The 14038-nt window shown below is 37.7% G+C and overlaps 1 protein-coding gene and 1 long non-coding RNA gene across 2 annotated transcripts; both read right to left on the bottom strand.

Moving 5' to 3' along the window:
* Nucleotides 1-2485: 2485 nt before the first annotated feature.
* LOC141396492 (uncharacterized) lies at nucleotides 2486-2744 on the bottom strand. The gene is made up of 2 exons (XR_012411172.1): nucleotides 2701-2744; nucleotides 2486-2640 (listed from the first exon to the last, which is right to left on the bottom strand). It is a non-coding gene; the product is annotated as an uncharacterized lncRNA (long non-coding RNA).
* Nucleotides 2745-7165: 4421 nt separating this feature from the next.
* LOC141396488 (uncharacterized) lies at nucleotides 7166-11176 on the bottom strand. The gene is made up of 2 exons (XM_073971986.1): nucleotides 9434-11176; nucleotides 7166-9359 (listed from the first exon to the last, which is right to left on the bottom strand). The coding sequence occupies exons 1-2, from the start codon at nucleotides 10715-10717 to the stop codon at nucleotides 9351-9353; spliced, it is 1293 nt and encodes a 430-aa protein (XP_073828087.1). The 5' UTR covers nucleotides 10718-11176; the 3' UTR covers nucleotides 7166-9350.
* Between the last annotated feature and the right edge of the window lie 2862 nt (nucleotides 11177-14038).

Genomic DNA, 14038 nt, shown 5'->3' with positions numbered 1-14038 from the left:
TCGGCCCATGATGTCTATATCATCAGCATAAGCAAGTAACATGCGCTATTGGTGTAGATTGTGCCACTTCTTTTGACGTTTGCCTCTCGTATAACCTTTTCCGACTTGCCAGGTCTAAAGCCGCATTGGTATCCAATTATCTCGTTGACCATAGGCTTTAGTCGTTCGCACAATATCCCTGACACGATCTTGTAGGCAATAGGGAGTAGACTTATGCCCCTATAGTTACAGCATACAGTCTTATCTCCCTTCTTGTGGACGGGGCACAGGATACTCAGGTTCCAATCGTCGGGTACTCGTTCTTCCTGCCAGATGGTGCTAACTAGCTGATGAATACACCTTATCAGCGTGTCGCCTCCGGTTTTGAACAGCTCGGCTGGTAAGCCATCGGCCCCTGCTGCCTTATTATCCTTCAGCCGATTTATTGCTGTCCTTACCTCATCTTGGCTGGGCGTATACATTCAATACCATCTTCTGGGATTGGGACTGCGGTATCTTCGTCGTCTTCGCTGCTATTGGATACCAACAGATTTGAAAATGTTCTTTCCATACCCTGAGTACACTATCTGTATCAGTTACCAAATTACCTTGCTGGTCTCTACAGGAGGATGTGCCTGTACCAAAGCCATCAGTTTGATGCTTGACTCTTTGGTAGAATTTTCGGACTTCATTCTGGCTCCTGTACATATCGATTTTTTCACACTCCCGCTTTTCCATCTCTCTCTTTTTCCTGCGGAAAAGACGTTTCTCCTCTCTCCTTTTCTCCCTGTATCTCTCTCGTGCGCTACACGCTGATATGTTATCGGGATGAGGAGTGCTTTGATTAAGCAATTGGGCTAGTTGAGTGGAGTATGCTGTGGCTATCTGTTGTGATTGCAGCTTACCGATGTCTATCTTTCGTGTTGTGTCTGTTCGTACTTTGTTTGCTACGTTTAAGCGGGTCGTACCTTTGCTGCAACAAGGTAGTGGTCCGAATCAATGTTTGCGCCTCGGAACGATCGTACATCCAACACGCTCGATGAATGTCTTCCATCTATCACAACGTGATCAATTTGATTTCTTGTTTTCTGATCTGAAGACAGCCAGGTGCCCTTATGAATATCGAGATGATTAAATCTGGTACTGCTAACTACCAAGTTTTTTGCAGCTGCAAAGTCCATCAGCCTCATACCATTGTCAGATGTTTCACTGTGGAGACTGAATTTCCCAACTGTTGGGCCAAAGATATTCTCCTTTCCAATTTTGGCATTAAAATCGCCTAGAATGATTTTAATGTCATGGGCAGGGCAACGGTCACATGTTTCTTCTAAGCGCTCGTAAAATATATCTTTGGTCTGTTCGTCCTTTTCTTCAGTGGGAGCATGAGCGCAAATAAAGCTGATGTTGAAGAATTTAGCTTTTATTCGAATTGCAGCAAGTCTTTCATTCACTGGGGTGAAGCTGGATACCACATGTTCTAGTATCCGACTAACTACGAATCCGCAACCAAACTCATGCTTTACGTCATGGCAGCTATAATACAGTGCGTCACCTTTAGGTGTTGTTGTTACGCCTTTCCCAATCCATCGTATTTCCTGTATGGCATTAACATCGGCTTTGTACTTTTCAAGTAGGTCTGCCAATGCGAAGACTGCACCTTCTCTATAAAGAGTGCGAACATTCCAGGTGCAGATTCGCAGATCATGGTCCTTAAAACGTTTGCGGGGTTCGTCAACTTTAGAGGGGTTTGTTTTTCTTTTCTTTCGTATTTTCATAGTAGTCTGTTTTTTCTAGAGGAGGGTTACTAACCCGACGCCCAAACAAGTTTTTAACGTTCTTATGGGTGAACGCGCGGCACATGTTAGCTCAATACCTTTAACGAGTGTTAAAAGCAGTTTCCCAGGTGGCACCACGGGGAGGTCAGTGTCCACTTGGGATGAAAGAGGGACCAAGATAAATCCTGGGCTTTGCCATGTTAAAACCGGTCAGGACCGTTGCTTGGTATCTTCTATCCCCTACGTCACCCATTTTTTATTGCAGTTTGCCCATCTAAAATAAATAAATGAATTATTTTATCGTTTGGACATCGTAAATATTAGCCTTGGATGATTTTATGCCAGATTTGAAACGAATCCACTCAATACGAGGATTTATTTTTGTATGGGAAATCTGGTAGAGTTTGGCTGGATTTAGCAAATAATGAAGTAATATCTAAAATGGCTATTATTTTTGTATGGGAAATCTGGTAGATTTTGGCCGGATTTGGCAAATAAAACCTGATAATGCGCTAAATCCGGCTAATTATGTCATATCTAAATGGCCTATAAGAGTAATTTCAGTGAAATTTTGACATGAAAGTAAAAGGAACTGTAAAATAGAACACTGTTTGTTTTTTACGAATATTGTAATAAAGTCTCGGTCAACACTAGAGCGATTTCATTGAAAAAAGTTCATACAATTAGGTGTTCTGCGGCAATTTCACCACTAAATACTTAAAAAAGCAAAATTGTGTTTTCTTGGTGTTTATTGTTGACCTGTTGGTGGTTAATTTTTGTTTGATGTTTTTTCGGCTTAAGGTCAGTAAAAAACGTTGTTTATTTTTGTTTTCAAATTTTTATTCCAATATTTCGGTTGACATCGTCAACCATCTTCAGGGATAAACTACAATAAAAACGCAAATTAACATTTGAAAAACAAAAACAATTATAACACAAAATTTACATTTAATGAGAAAAGCAACAGCTTCAGATGCCGTTTTGAGCTAGACTAATTGCAACTAAGTGTTTTCTTTTCGTCGAGAGTGCTTGTGTACTAAATGTCTATATATTTGTGCACAGTGGTCGGTATCGGTTTTATAATTCATTCTGATATCGCTGGGTGTATTTATTATGTGCAGCATTTCTAAGGTGAATCGTCTTTTGTAATTATTCTCCTGCGTTAGTATGTCTACGTTTTTGAAATTCGGAGTATGTCCTGTTAAAGTGCAGTGTGCTGCTAAGGCCGTCTTTTGTTCCAAGGGTGTCCATTTTTTGATCCGACTTATGTCCGGAAAGTCTAGTTTTTAATTTTGTTTTCGTTGTACCAACATATACCTTCTGGCATATGTTGGTTCCGTCTCCATTGCATTTTATTTTGTAAACAATGTTGCACTTATCTTCCTTTTTAACTTTAGATTTTGTTTTACTGAAAAGACTGTTAACGTTGTTGCTCGTTTTTAGGGCTAACTGGTAGTCATCCTTATTGTATATATTGGAGGTCTTCAACCTTTCCGAAAAGCCCGGTATATAAGTAATTGATTTGTATACTTTTTCTTTCTTGTCTTCTTTTTGTGCTTTTTGTTTTTCCGTTGTATATTTTATTAATTCTTCTATGGTTTTGTGGGGAAAATCGTTTTTGTATAAAATGTTATATATTTTGTGCTCATTTACTGCATGGAAACTCTCGTCGCTTATACTTAATACCCGATTAATAAAGTTTGTAGCGGTGTTTATCTTGACTCGTCGTGGATGCTTAGAATAGAAATTTATTAGACGTCCTGTTGCTGTAGGTTTTTGATACCAATCAAGTGATAGTTTGTTTCCTTGTCGAATTATAACTGCATCCAAGTATGGTAGTTTTTGGTTTTCTTCCAATTCGTGGGTAAATTGAATGTTTTTGTCAAAAGAATTCAGTTTGTTTAGTGTGTTGTCAATTTCAGTTTTTTTCACTATGCAGAAAATATCGTCTACGTACTTCGTTATTAATTTCGGCTTATCCGTCAGTTTATCTATTACAGCGTCCAATAATTCCTCCATTACGATGTCCGCAATGATAGGTGACGCAGGCGATCCCATTGGTAGTCCTTTTTTCTGCTCGTACATTTTGTCATTATATAAAAAATATCTTGAATCTTTTATACAAAGAGTCAATATTTCTAAAAACAAATCTTTCGGTATTTTTGTGTGTTCGCTAATAAAATTCCATTTTTCTGATATAGTCCTTATTGCCAAATTTATCGGAACACTCGGAAATAAAGACACAACGTCAAATGAGATTAGTATTTCGTCATCATTGATACTGATTTCTTTAACTCTTGCTTTTAAATCCAATGCGTCTTTTATGTTATATTTAGAATTTTTCGTCAGGTTTTTTAAAATTCCTACTATATATTTTGAAAGTCCATATGTTGGCGAACTGATTGACGAGCATATGGGTCTAAGTGGTATTCCCTCTTTATGGATTTTCGGGAGACCATAAATTCGGGGCGCAACGGCTGTATTCGTCGTCATTATATTTTTCTCAAAAACGTCAATTATATTCATATTAAACAGCTTTTCTATTAATTTGTTATTTTTAGTTTGCAAGTTCGATGTCGGATCTTGTTTTAATCTTCTATATGTGCATATGTCCCATAATATTGTTTTCATCTTATTTTCATAGTCATCCTTGTTCATCGCCACAGTCTTTCCCCCTTTGTCTGCATTTAATATCAAGACGTCTTTATTTTCCTTTAAAAATTGTTTTGTTCTACCCACTGTGTCAATTATAAACTTATCTCTTTTGCTTAATTTCGTCTGTTGTAAGTGGTCGTCAATAAGAAAGACTATTTTCACTCTCGCATTTTCCTGATCCTCTTTATTGTCAAGTGTTTGTATGCATTCTTCGCTCTCAGCGATGACATTCAATAAGGGGAATGCTGTTCTTGTTGTTGGCAATGCATACTTGGGCCCCATCGCCAGTAACCATTGCACATCATTTGGTATTGTTGTGTTTGTGGCGTTAAAAAACCAATCGTTATTTTGTATGTTAAGTTCTTTTTGGTGTTTTTCTTTTAGTTTCTGGTATTTCTTGATGTAACTCTCGTGAAGTAATTTTTCGCTCTCCATATAATTAGTGTAATCTCTTTCGTCCATTAGGTTTTGAAGTTTCTCACTAGTTTTTGCCAGCATAGTTTTGTTTTTGTTGATTTCTTTATGTTTTTGTTGTATAAGTAATTTGAGAATTTTAATATGAAAGTTGTAGTTGTGTTTTTCTAGAGTAGTTAATAAATTTGGCGGTATTTTGTCATTTACTTTGAATATTTCGTATGTTGTTTTTGTTGTATTATGTATAAAATTTGGTATTATTCCCATGTTCCTGCACTTTATTAAAAATGTTGTGGATGCTTTTAATGACGCGGTTTTTTTGTTGCATTTTGAATATGATTTAGTTTTGTTTACAGTGTTTGTGTTATATTTTCTTCGTATTTCCTTGTATATATGCATTTTCTTGATTTTTCTTGTTGCGGTGTGCCTCCCGTGAGAAACTTCAAAACCTAATGGACGAAAGAGATTACACTAATTATATGGAGAGCGAAAAATTACTTCACGAGAGTTATGAGAACAATAACAAAACAAGACACATCAAGAAATACCAGAAACTAAAAGAAAAACACCAAAAAGAACTTAACATACAAAATAACGATTGGTTTTTTAACGCAATTTCACCACTAAATACTTAAAAAAGCAAAATTGTGTTTTCTTGGTGTTTATTGTTGACCTGTTGGTGGTTAATTTTTGTTTGATGTTTTTTCGGCTTAAGGTCAGTAAAAAACGTTGTTTATTTTTGTTTTCAAATTTTTATTCCAATATTTCGGTTGACATCGTCAACCATCTTCAGGGATAAACTTATAGTCGACTTATCTCTTTGACTGCTACACACGAACTGAGTGTGCCGTCTCATTTATTTCACAATCATGTCTCTACACTAATGCTTACAAACTAATCGATTACAAATATATGTACATTTATCGTTATCAAAGTGTTATCGATATGTGTTATTATTTACAATAGCTGTGTTCATGCACTCTTTTCGACCACAGCTCGGCCAACCTGATAATTGTGACCGCCCCGGTCACACGGGGTTAAGTTTAAATCAATAAAGGTAAAGTATACTTAAACTAGGGACTACATACTTATGCTACTTAATCTACTACTATGTACAATTAACTACTACTATATACACTACTAGGCAGAGCAGCCCTGGGTCCCGTTACCGGGGTCATCCGTTTTCCATAATCGCATATTGCAGGCCTCGATCACACCGTCATAGGGTATTTGAGTGATCTGGCAATTCTCTATATCTCTGACCACATACCGATCATGTGGCAACACCTTATGCACCACATAGGGTCCCTTGAACTTCGGGATCAATTTTTTATTTACCCCCACTGTGGTGTCCACATTCTTTATCACCACGAAGTCACCCGCTTTAAAAGAATTAACTTTAATGCCCTTCTCTTCCGATCTCTTTTCACTGTATTTTTGCGCCCTCGCAATAGCTACCTCAGCTTTGTCTCTAATCTCCTTGATACCCCCCCCCCCGGGCCCGAAAGGTTCTCCTCTAGGTACTCAGACAGTTTATCCACTATCTCCCCTCTTTGATTCACTCCAAATAAAACTCTGCTTGGGGTGTCCCCTATAGACCTATTCACTGTATTATTGAACGCAAACTCAATTTTGCTAAGTTGTTTCACCCAATCGGCATGTGCTACAGGCTCACTAAGTTTAGCCAACATTCCCACCAAGGTCCTGTTCACCCGCTCGACCTGACCATTAGCCTGGGGCGAGTGGACAGCAACCTTTACGTGGTCAATGTTTTTCTCCTTGAGAAAATCTTCAAACTCCTTTGAGGTGAAACAACTTCCCCTATCTGTAATGCACCGTACCGGCCTACTATAATAATCGAAATATTTCATCAAAGCCGCATTAACTTCTTTCGTACTTGTTGTCAAAACAGGGTACAGCCTAACAAATTTCGTAAATGCGTCAATAACTACCAAAATGTGCTTTCTTTTATTCTGTAACGATGGCAAGGGTCCCAGATGGTCCAAATGAATCGTGTGGAATGGCTTAGGTTCTTTTGGAATGTTGTGTAGTGCTCTCGCATTTGGTCGATGGGGTGCGGAATACATAAGACATTTTATACAGGTCTTCTTAAATTGATCTATCTTTTCCTTCATGTTCGGAAACCAGTAGTGTTCTCTCATTTTTAGATAACATTTATCAACCCCCATATGGCCTACGCTTTCATGTATGTTTCTAATTACCTCTACTTCCATATCTTTGGGAACGAAAAATCTCAAACCTTCATTCATCTTCCTGTATACTACACCATTCACCATGTCATATCCGTTTACTTCACCTTGTTCCAATTTCGCTTTCAATTCTGCTATTTCTTTGTCCCTCGCCTGGGCTGCACATAGTTGAAAATCTATGTCTTCTATCTCTATAGTCGCCACTACTTTGTCATTATCTTGGTGTACTCTGGATAGTGCATCTACATGACCCATCTTTGTCCCTGGTCTGTGTCCGATAACATAACTATAGTTTTCTAACTCCAATGCCCACCTCGCTATTCGGCTGTTAATATTTCTTTTAGCTAAGGTCAGAGTAAGTGAATTGCAATCCGTTAATATTTTGAACTTTATTCCCTCCAAATATGCCCTAAACCTTCTGAGAGAATAAATAATGGCTAATGTCTCCAACTCAAAACTGTGGTACCTCGATTCAGCATCCGTGGTTCTCTTAGAGAAGTAAGCCACCGGATGTAACACGCCATCGTCTTGCTTCTGCATTAAAACCGACCCAAATCCCGACGCACTTGCGTCACAGTGCAGTTCTGTTTCTCTACTTGGGCTATATATCGCCAGCACTGGACTCGATGTTAAATGTTGTTTCAATGTTTCGAATGCCTCCCTGCATTCATCTGAAATTTGGAATTTGACCCCATCCTTCGTCAACTCATACAACGGCTTCGCTATCAAAGAAAATCCCTTTACAAATTTTCGGAAATAAGAGCACAATCCTAAAAATGCCTGCACTTCCCTGATGTTCTTCGGCATTGGGTAATTTTTTATTGCCTCCACATGACCATCTGATGGCTCAATGCCCTTACGAGAAACCTTATATCCCAAATATTCAATCTGGGTATACGCGAATTTACACTTTTGGATTTTCAACTTTAGTCCATAAGAGGCCAATCGGTCCATTACTCTTCCCAATAGTTCTACATGTTCTCTTAAAGTTCGCGAAGCTATCACAATGTCATCCATGTAGATGACCATCTCATTCTTTTCCAAAAAGTCGTGGAAAATTCCCGCAATAAACCTTTGGAACACAGCTGGTCCATTCTTCAACCCAAATGGCAATCTCAAAAATTCGTATTGACCATTTGGCACTACGAAAGACGTATACTTAATGGAATCTTCATCCAACCTAACATGGTAGAAACCTGACTTTAAATCCATAATAGTAAACCACGACTTTCCGCCTAAATACTCCAAGCAATCCTCAATTAGGGGTAGGGGGTAATTATCCCGCACTATGTTTTTGTTTAAGGCCCTATAATCGACGCACATCCTAGTTTCCCCACTTTTCTTTTTTGTCAACACTATTGGGGATGCATAAGGGGAGTTGCTTGGGCGTATAATTCCTTTTCCCAAAAGGTCTGCTATAATTTTCCCCACCTCTTGCTTTTCTGCAAAGGACAGCCGTCTTGGCGAACAATGTGTTGTATTCCCCGAATTCACTAAGATAGAAGCCCTAAAGCCTGAGGTTTTTGGTTCTCTTTCCATTTTTTCAAAATAATTCTCTTTAATTATCTTCCTCATATTTTCTCTTTCATACCTACTCAGTTGTGGGTTAATATCCCACCCTTCTTCCTCATTCTCAACATCCGCACATACCATTTGTAAATCATTCGAATTTTCCTTTATCCCTTTCTGCTCAATATTCACACATATTTCTTTTAAATCATTCACACTCTTATTTACCTTTCCTTCTTTACCGTTTTCCATACGCGCTACTTGTAAATTGTTTATGTTTTTGCTCACCTTTCTCTCTTCCTTCTGTACTTCACACATCATACCTTTCCCTTGTATCTTCTCCTGCAAACCCACTTCCCTCTCGGGATTAAATTTTTTCTCACTCCCAGTCTTTTCCTTACCCACCTTCTCGTCGACCTCATTAAGAACATTACACGCTTTTTGTTTTGTTTTATTTTTTATTTGTACCGGCCATTTTTTCAATTCATTTGTTTGGCCTAGATTTAAAAGCACATTTATACAGTTCATTCCGGTTTTGTGTAATTCATTGGGGTCCGGATTCCCTTTTAAACATAAAGAAATCGAAAATAATTTAATAAAGTCTCTTCCGAGTACTAAGGTACATGGAGTCTTATCTTCTAAAATTTTAAAGTTAATTTTCCTTATTCTACCACGGAACTCTACTGTTGTTTCTATTTGTCCGCATACACTCAGTCTCTTTCCACTTAAGCCCCTGTATTGGGAAACCTTCTTAACTTTCATCTTATAGCTGGGGCACAAAGATTTAATTACCGACTTGTTGATAAAACTACATGGGCTGCCCGTATCAATTAATGAAGAAAAAAAATGAGATTTAGACCTGGTCGGATGTGAACCCAAAGCTACTCTTACCTGTGCGTTCCAGTCCAATTCGTCATCTTCGGCCGCTGCTGCTACTGTCTGGAGTGGACAATTCGTCTTAAGATGGCCTGTCCGACCGCATTTGAAACATGCCCCCATTGGCCTTTGGGGCCTTTTGCACACATTCGCATAATGTCCTATACCCTGGCAATTATAACAGCGCAATTCTTGTCTTGCTGGTTCCACTGTAACACTTTTCACCTGGCGTTGTGCCCTTTCCGCAACCATTTTTTCGTATTTGGGTATCATCATTTTGAAGTCTGCTACCGTTGTTGTATTCATAAACACTAGGGCAGCCATCGATTTATCTTGCATGCCCTCTACAATAAACTCCACCAATTCTGCTGGGGTGATTGGAGCACCTTCTCCAATTTCCTGCATTTCCAACGCATATCTATGCAAGCTTTCTTGACCTCTTTTCCATTTACGGCTGTCCAACTTACGTAATATATCTTTCACACCCACTGTTCTTTGGAACTCAGCAGAAAGTTCCTTCTTTAGCGATGGCCAGTCCTCAGCCTTTGTGCTTCGTAGGAATAATTTGGCACTGCCACTTACCATTCGCCGTGCGAAAATGTATTTTTCTGCCTGAGCACAGCCCACCACATTCGTCACCTTCTCGAATTCCTCCAACCATTTTGTGACCGTGTAACCGTCGTCACCCGTAAATTTGGGTAAGGCACCCTCTATATCACCAAACGACACCATACTTTTCTTTTTACTTTCCTGCTTTTCCAATATTAGACTGTTTAATTGTTTCTGCAGTTGTTTCTCTGCACTGGTCTCGTCATCTATTTGTATGATGTCAATCTGTTGCTGTGGCTGCGCCTTTTTTTGCTGTTGTTGTAACGGTTCTGGTTTATTAGTCACACACGCCGTTCGTTGCTGTGGCCTTTCTGCTTGAGCTTGCTCGTTCGTTGGTACAACCACCTCTTGTTGTTGTAATGCTTCTGGCTGGCTAGTCACGTATGCCATTTGTTGTTGTGGCATTTCTGCTTGAGCTTGCTCGCTCGTTGGTACAACAACCTCTTGTTGTTGTAATGCTTCTGGCTGGCTAGTCACGTATGCCATTTGTTGTTGTGGCACTTCTGCTTGAGCTTGCTCGTTCGTTGGCACAACTGCTTCTTGTTGTTGTTCAGCCGGTAAGTCTGCACGAGCTTGCTGCAAACTGCTTGCTCCAATTACCTCCGCTAGCAACCTACGCAACTGCTGGGCTGTTGCCGTCTCTGGAAAATCCACCCCCATTTGCTTGAGGTGTGCTTTAAGTTGATCCATTTTAATTAATAGATCCCTTTTCCTCGTTGAACAAATTCACTTTAAGTTAATTTTATGTTCTTTGAGATTTTGTCCTCAGTTCCTCAGTTCTTCAGTTTTGTTTGCACAAATTTATTTTATGCTTTTAGTTAGAAAACCATGTATAATTTTCTTTTCAGCTAATGCGTAGTACGCTCTGTTCTTCGGTTGGCTTGAATTTCACAATTTCACAATTTGTGTTGTTGCGCGGTTCTTGTCACACCTGAAGTTATAGTCGACTTATCTCTTTGACTGCTACACACGAACTGAGTGTGCCGTCTCATTTATTTCACAATCATGTCTCTACACTAATGCTTACAAACTAATCGATTACAAATATATGTACATTTATCGTTATCAAAGTGTTATCGATATGTGTTATTATTTACAATAGCTGTGTTCATGCACTCTTTTCGACCACAAACTACAATAAAAACGCAAATTAACATTTGAAAAACAAAAACAATTATAACACAAAATTTACATTTAATGAGAAAAGCAACAGCTTCAGATGCCGTTTTGAGCTAGACTAATTGCAACTAAGTTTTTTCTTTTCGTCGAGAGTGCTTGTGTACTAAATGTCTATATATTTGTGCACAGTGGTCGGTATCGGTTTTATAATTCATTCTGATATCGCTGGGTGTATTTATTATGTGCAGCATTTCTAAGGTGAATCGTCTTTTGTAATTATTCTCCTGCGTTAGTATGTCTACGTTTTTGAAATTCGGAGTATGTCCTGTTAAAGTGCAGTGTGCTGCTAAGGCCGTCTTTTGTTCCAAGGGTGTCCATTTTTTGATCCGACTTATGTCCGGAAAGTCTAGTTTTTAATTTTGTTTTCGTTGTACCAACATATACCTTCTGGCATATGTTGGTTCCGTCTCCATTGCATTTTATTTTGTAAACAATGTTGCACTTATCTTCCTTTTTAACTTTAGATTTTGTTTTACTGAAAAGACTGTTAACGTTGTTGCTCGTTTTTAGGGCTAACTGGTAGTCATCCTTATTGTATATATTGGAGGTCTTCAACCTTTCCGAAAAGCCCGGTATATAAGTAATTGATTTGTATACTTTTTCTTTCTTGTCTTCTTTTTGTGCTTTTTGTTTTTCCGTTGTATATTTTATTAATTCTTCTATGGTTTTGTGGGGAAAATCGTTTTTGTATAAAATGTTATATATTTTGTGCTCATTTACTGCATGGAAACTCTCGTCGCTTATACTTAATACCCGATTAATAAAGTTTGTAGCGGTGTTTATCTTGACTCGTCGTGGATGCTTAGAATAGAAATTTATTAGACGTCCTGTTGCTGTAGGTTTTTGATACCAATCAAGTGATAGTTTGTTTCCTTGTCGAATTATAACTGCATCCAAGTATGGTAGTTTTTGGTTTTCTTCCAATTCGTGGGTAAATTGAATGTTTTTGTCAAAAGAATTCAGTTTGTTTAGTGTGTTGTCAATTTCAGTTTTTTTCACTATGCAGAAAATATCGTCTACGTACTTCGTTATTAATTTCGGCTTATCCGTCAGTTTATCTATTACAGCGTCCAATAATTCCTCCATTACGATGTCCGCAATGATAGGTGACGCAGGCGATCCCATTGGTAGTCCTTTTTTCTGCTCGTACATTTTGTCATTATATAAAAAATATCTTGAATCTTTTATACAAAGAGTCTATATTTCTAAAAACAAATCTTTCGGTATTTTTGTGTGTTCGCTAATAAAATTCCATTTTTCTGATATAGTCCTTATTGCCAAATTTATCGGAACACTCGGAAATAAAGACACAACGTCAAATGAGATTAGTATTTCGTCATCATTGATACTGATTTCTTTAACTCTTGCTTTTAAATCCAATGCGTCTTTTATGTTATATTTAGAATTTTTCGTCAGGTTTTTTAAAATTCCTACTATATATTTTGAAAGTCCATATGTTGGCGAACTGATTGACGAGCATATGGGTCTAAGTGGTATTCCCTCTTTATGGATTTTCGGGAGACCATAAATTCGGGGCGCAACGGCTGTATTCGTCGTCATTATATTTTTCTCAAAAACGTCAATTATATTCATATTAAACAGCTTTTCTATTAATTTGTTATTTTTAGTTTGCAAGTTCGATGTCGGATCTCGTTTTAATCTTCTATATGTGCACATGTCCCATAATATTGTTTTCATCTTATTTTCATAGTCATCCTTGTTCATCGCCACAGTCTTTCCCCCTTTGTCTGCATTTAATATCAAGACGTCTTTATTTTCCTTTAAAAATTGTTTTGTTCTACCCACTGTGTCAATTATAAACTTATCTCTTTTGCTTAATTTCGTCTGTTGTAAGTGGTCGTCAATAAGAAAGACTATTTTCACTCTCGCATTTTCCTGATCCTCTTTATTGTCAAGTGTTTGTATGCATTCTTCGCTCTCAGCGATGACATTCAATAAGGGGAATGCTGTTCTTGTTGTTGGCAATGCATACTTGGGCCCCATCGACAGTAACCATTGCACATCATTTGGTATTGTTGTGTTTGTGGCGTTAAAAAACCAATCGTTATTTTGTATGTTAAGTTCTTTTTGGTGTTTTTCTTTTAGTTTCTGGTATTTCTTGATGTAACTCTCGTGAAGTAATTTTTCGCTCTCCATATAATTAGTGTAATCTCTTTCGTCCATTAGGTTTTGAAGTTTCTCACTAGTTTTTGCCAGCATAGTTTTGTTTTTGTTGATTTCTTTATGTTTTTGTTGTATAAGTAATTTGAGAATTTTAATATGAAAGTTGTAGTTGTGTTTTTCTAGAGTAGTTAATAAATTTGGCGGTATTTTGTCATTTACTTTGAATATTTCGTATGTTGTTTTTGTTGTATTATGTATAAAATTTGGTATTATTCCCATGTTCCTGCACTTAATTAAAAATGTTGTGGATGCTTTTAATGACGCGGTTTTTTTGTTGCATTTTGAATATGATTTAGTTTTGTTTACAGTGTTTGTGTTATATTTTCTTCGTATTTCCTTGTATATATGCATTTTCTTGATTTTTCTTGTTGCGGTGTGCCTCCCGTGAGAAACTTCAAAACCTAATGGACGAAAGAGATTACACTAATTATATGGAGAGCGAAAAATTACTTCACGAGAGTTATGACAACAAAAACAAAACAAGACACATCAAGAAATACCAGAAACTAAAAGAAAAATACCAAAAAGAACTTAACATACAAAATAACGATTGGTTTTTTAACGCCACAAACACAACAATACCAAATGATGTGCAATGGTTACTGTCGATGGGGCCCAAGTATGCATTGCCAACAACAAGAACAGCAT

This window comes from Musca autumnalis, unplaced genomic scaffold (assembly GCF_047663935.1).
Source record: "Musca autumnalis isolate F117 unplaced genomic scaffold, ASM4766393v1 scaffold_3, whole genome shotgun sequence".
NCBI lineage: Eukaryota > Metazoa > Arthropoda > Insecta > Diptera > Muscidae > Musca > Musca autumnalis.
Note: the sequence above shows the minus strand (reverse complement) of the source record. Positions and strands in the feature narration are given on the sequence as shown.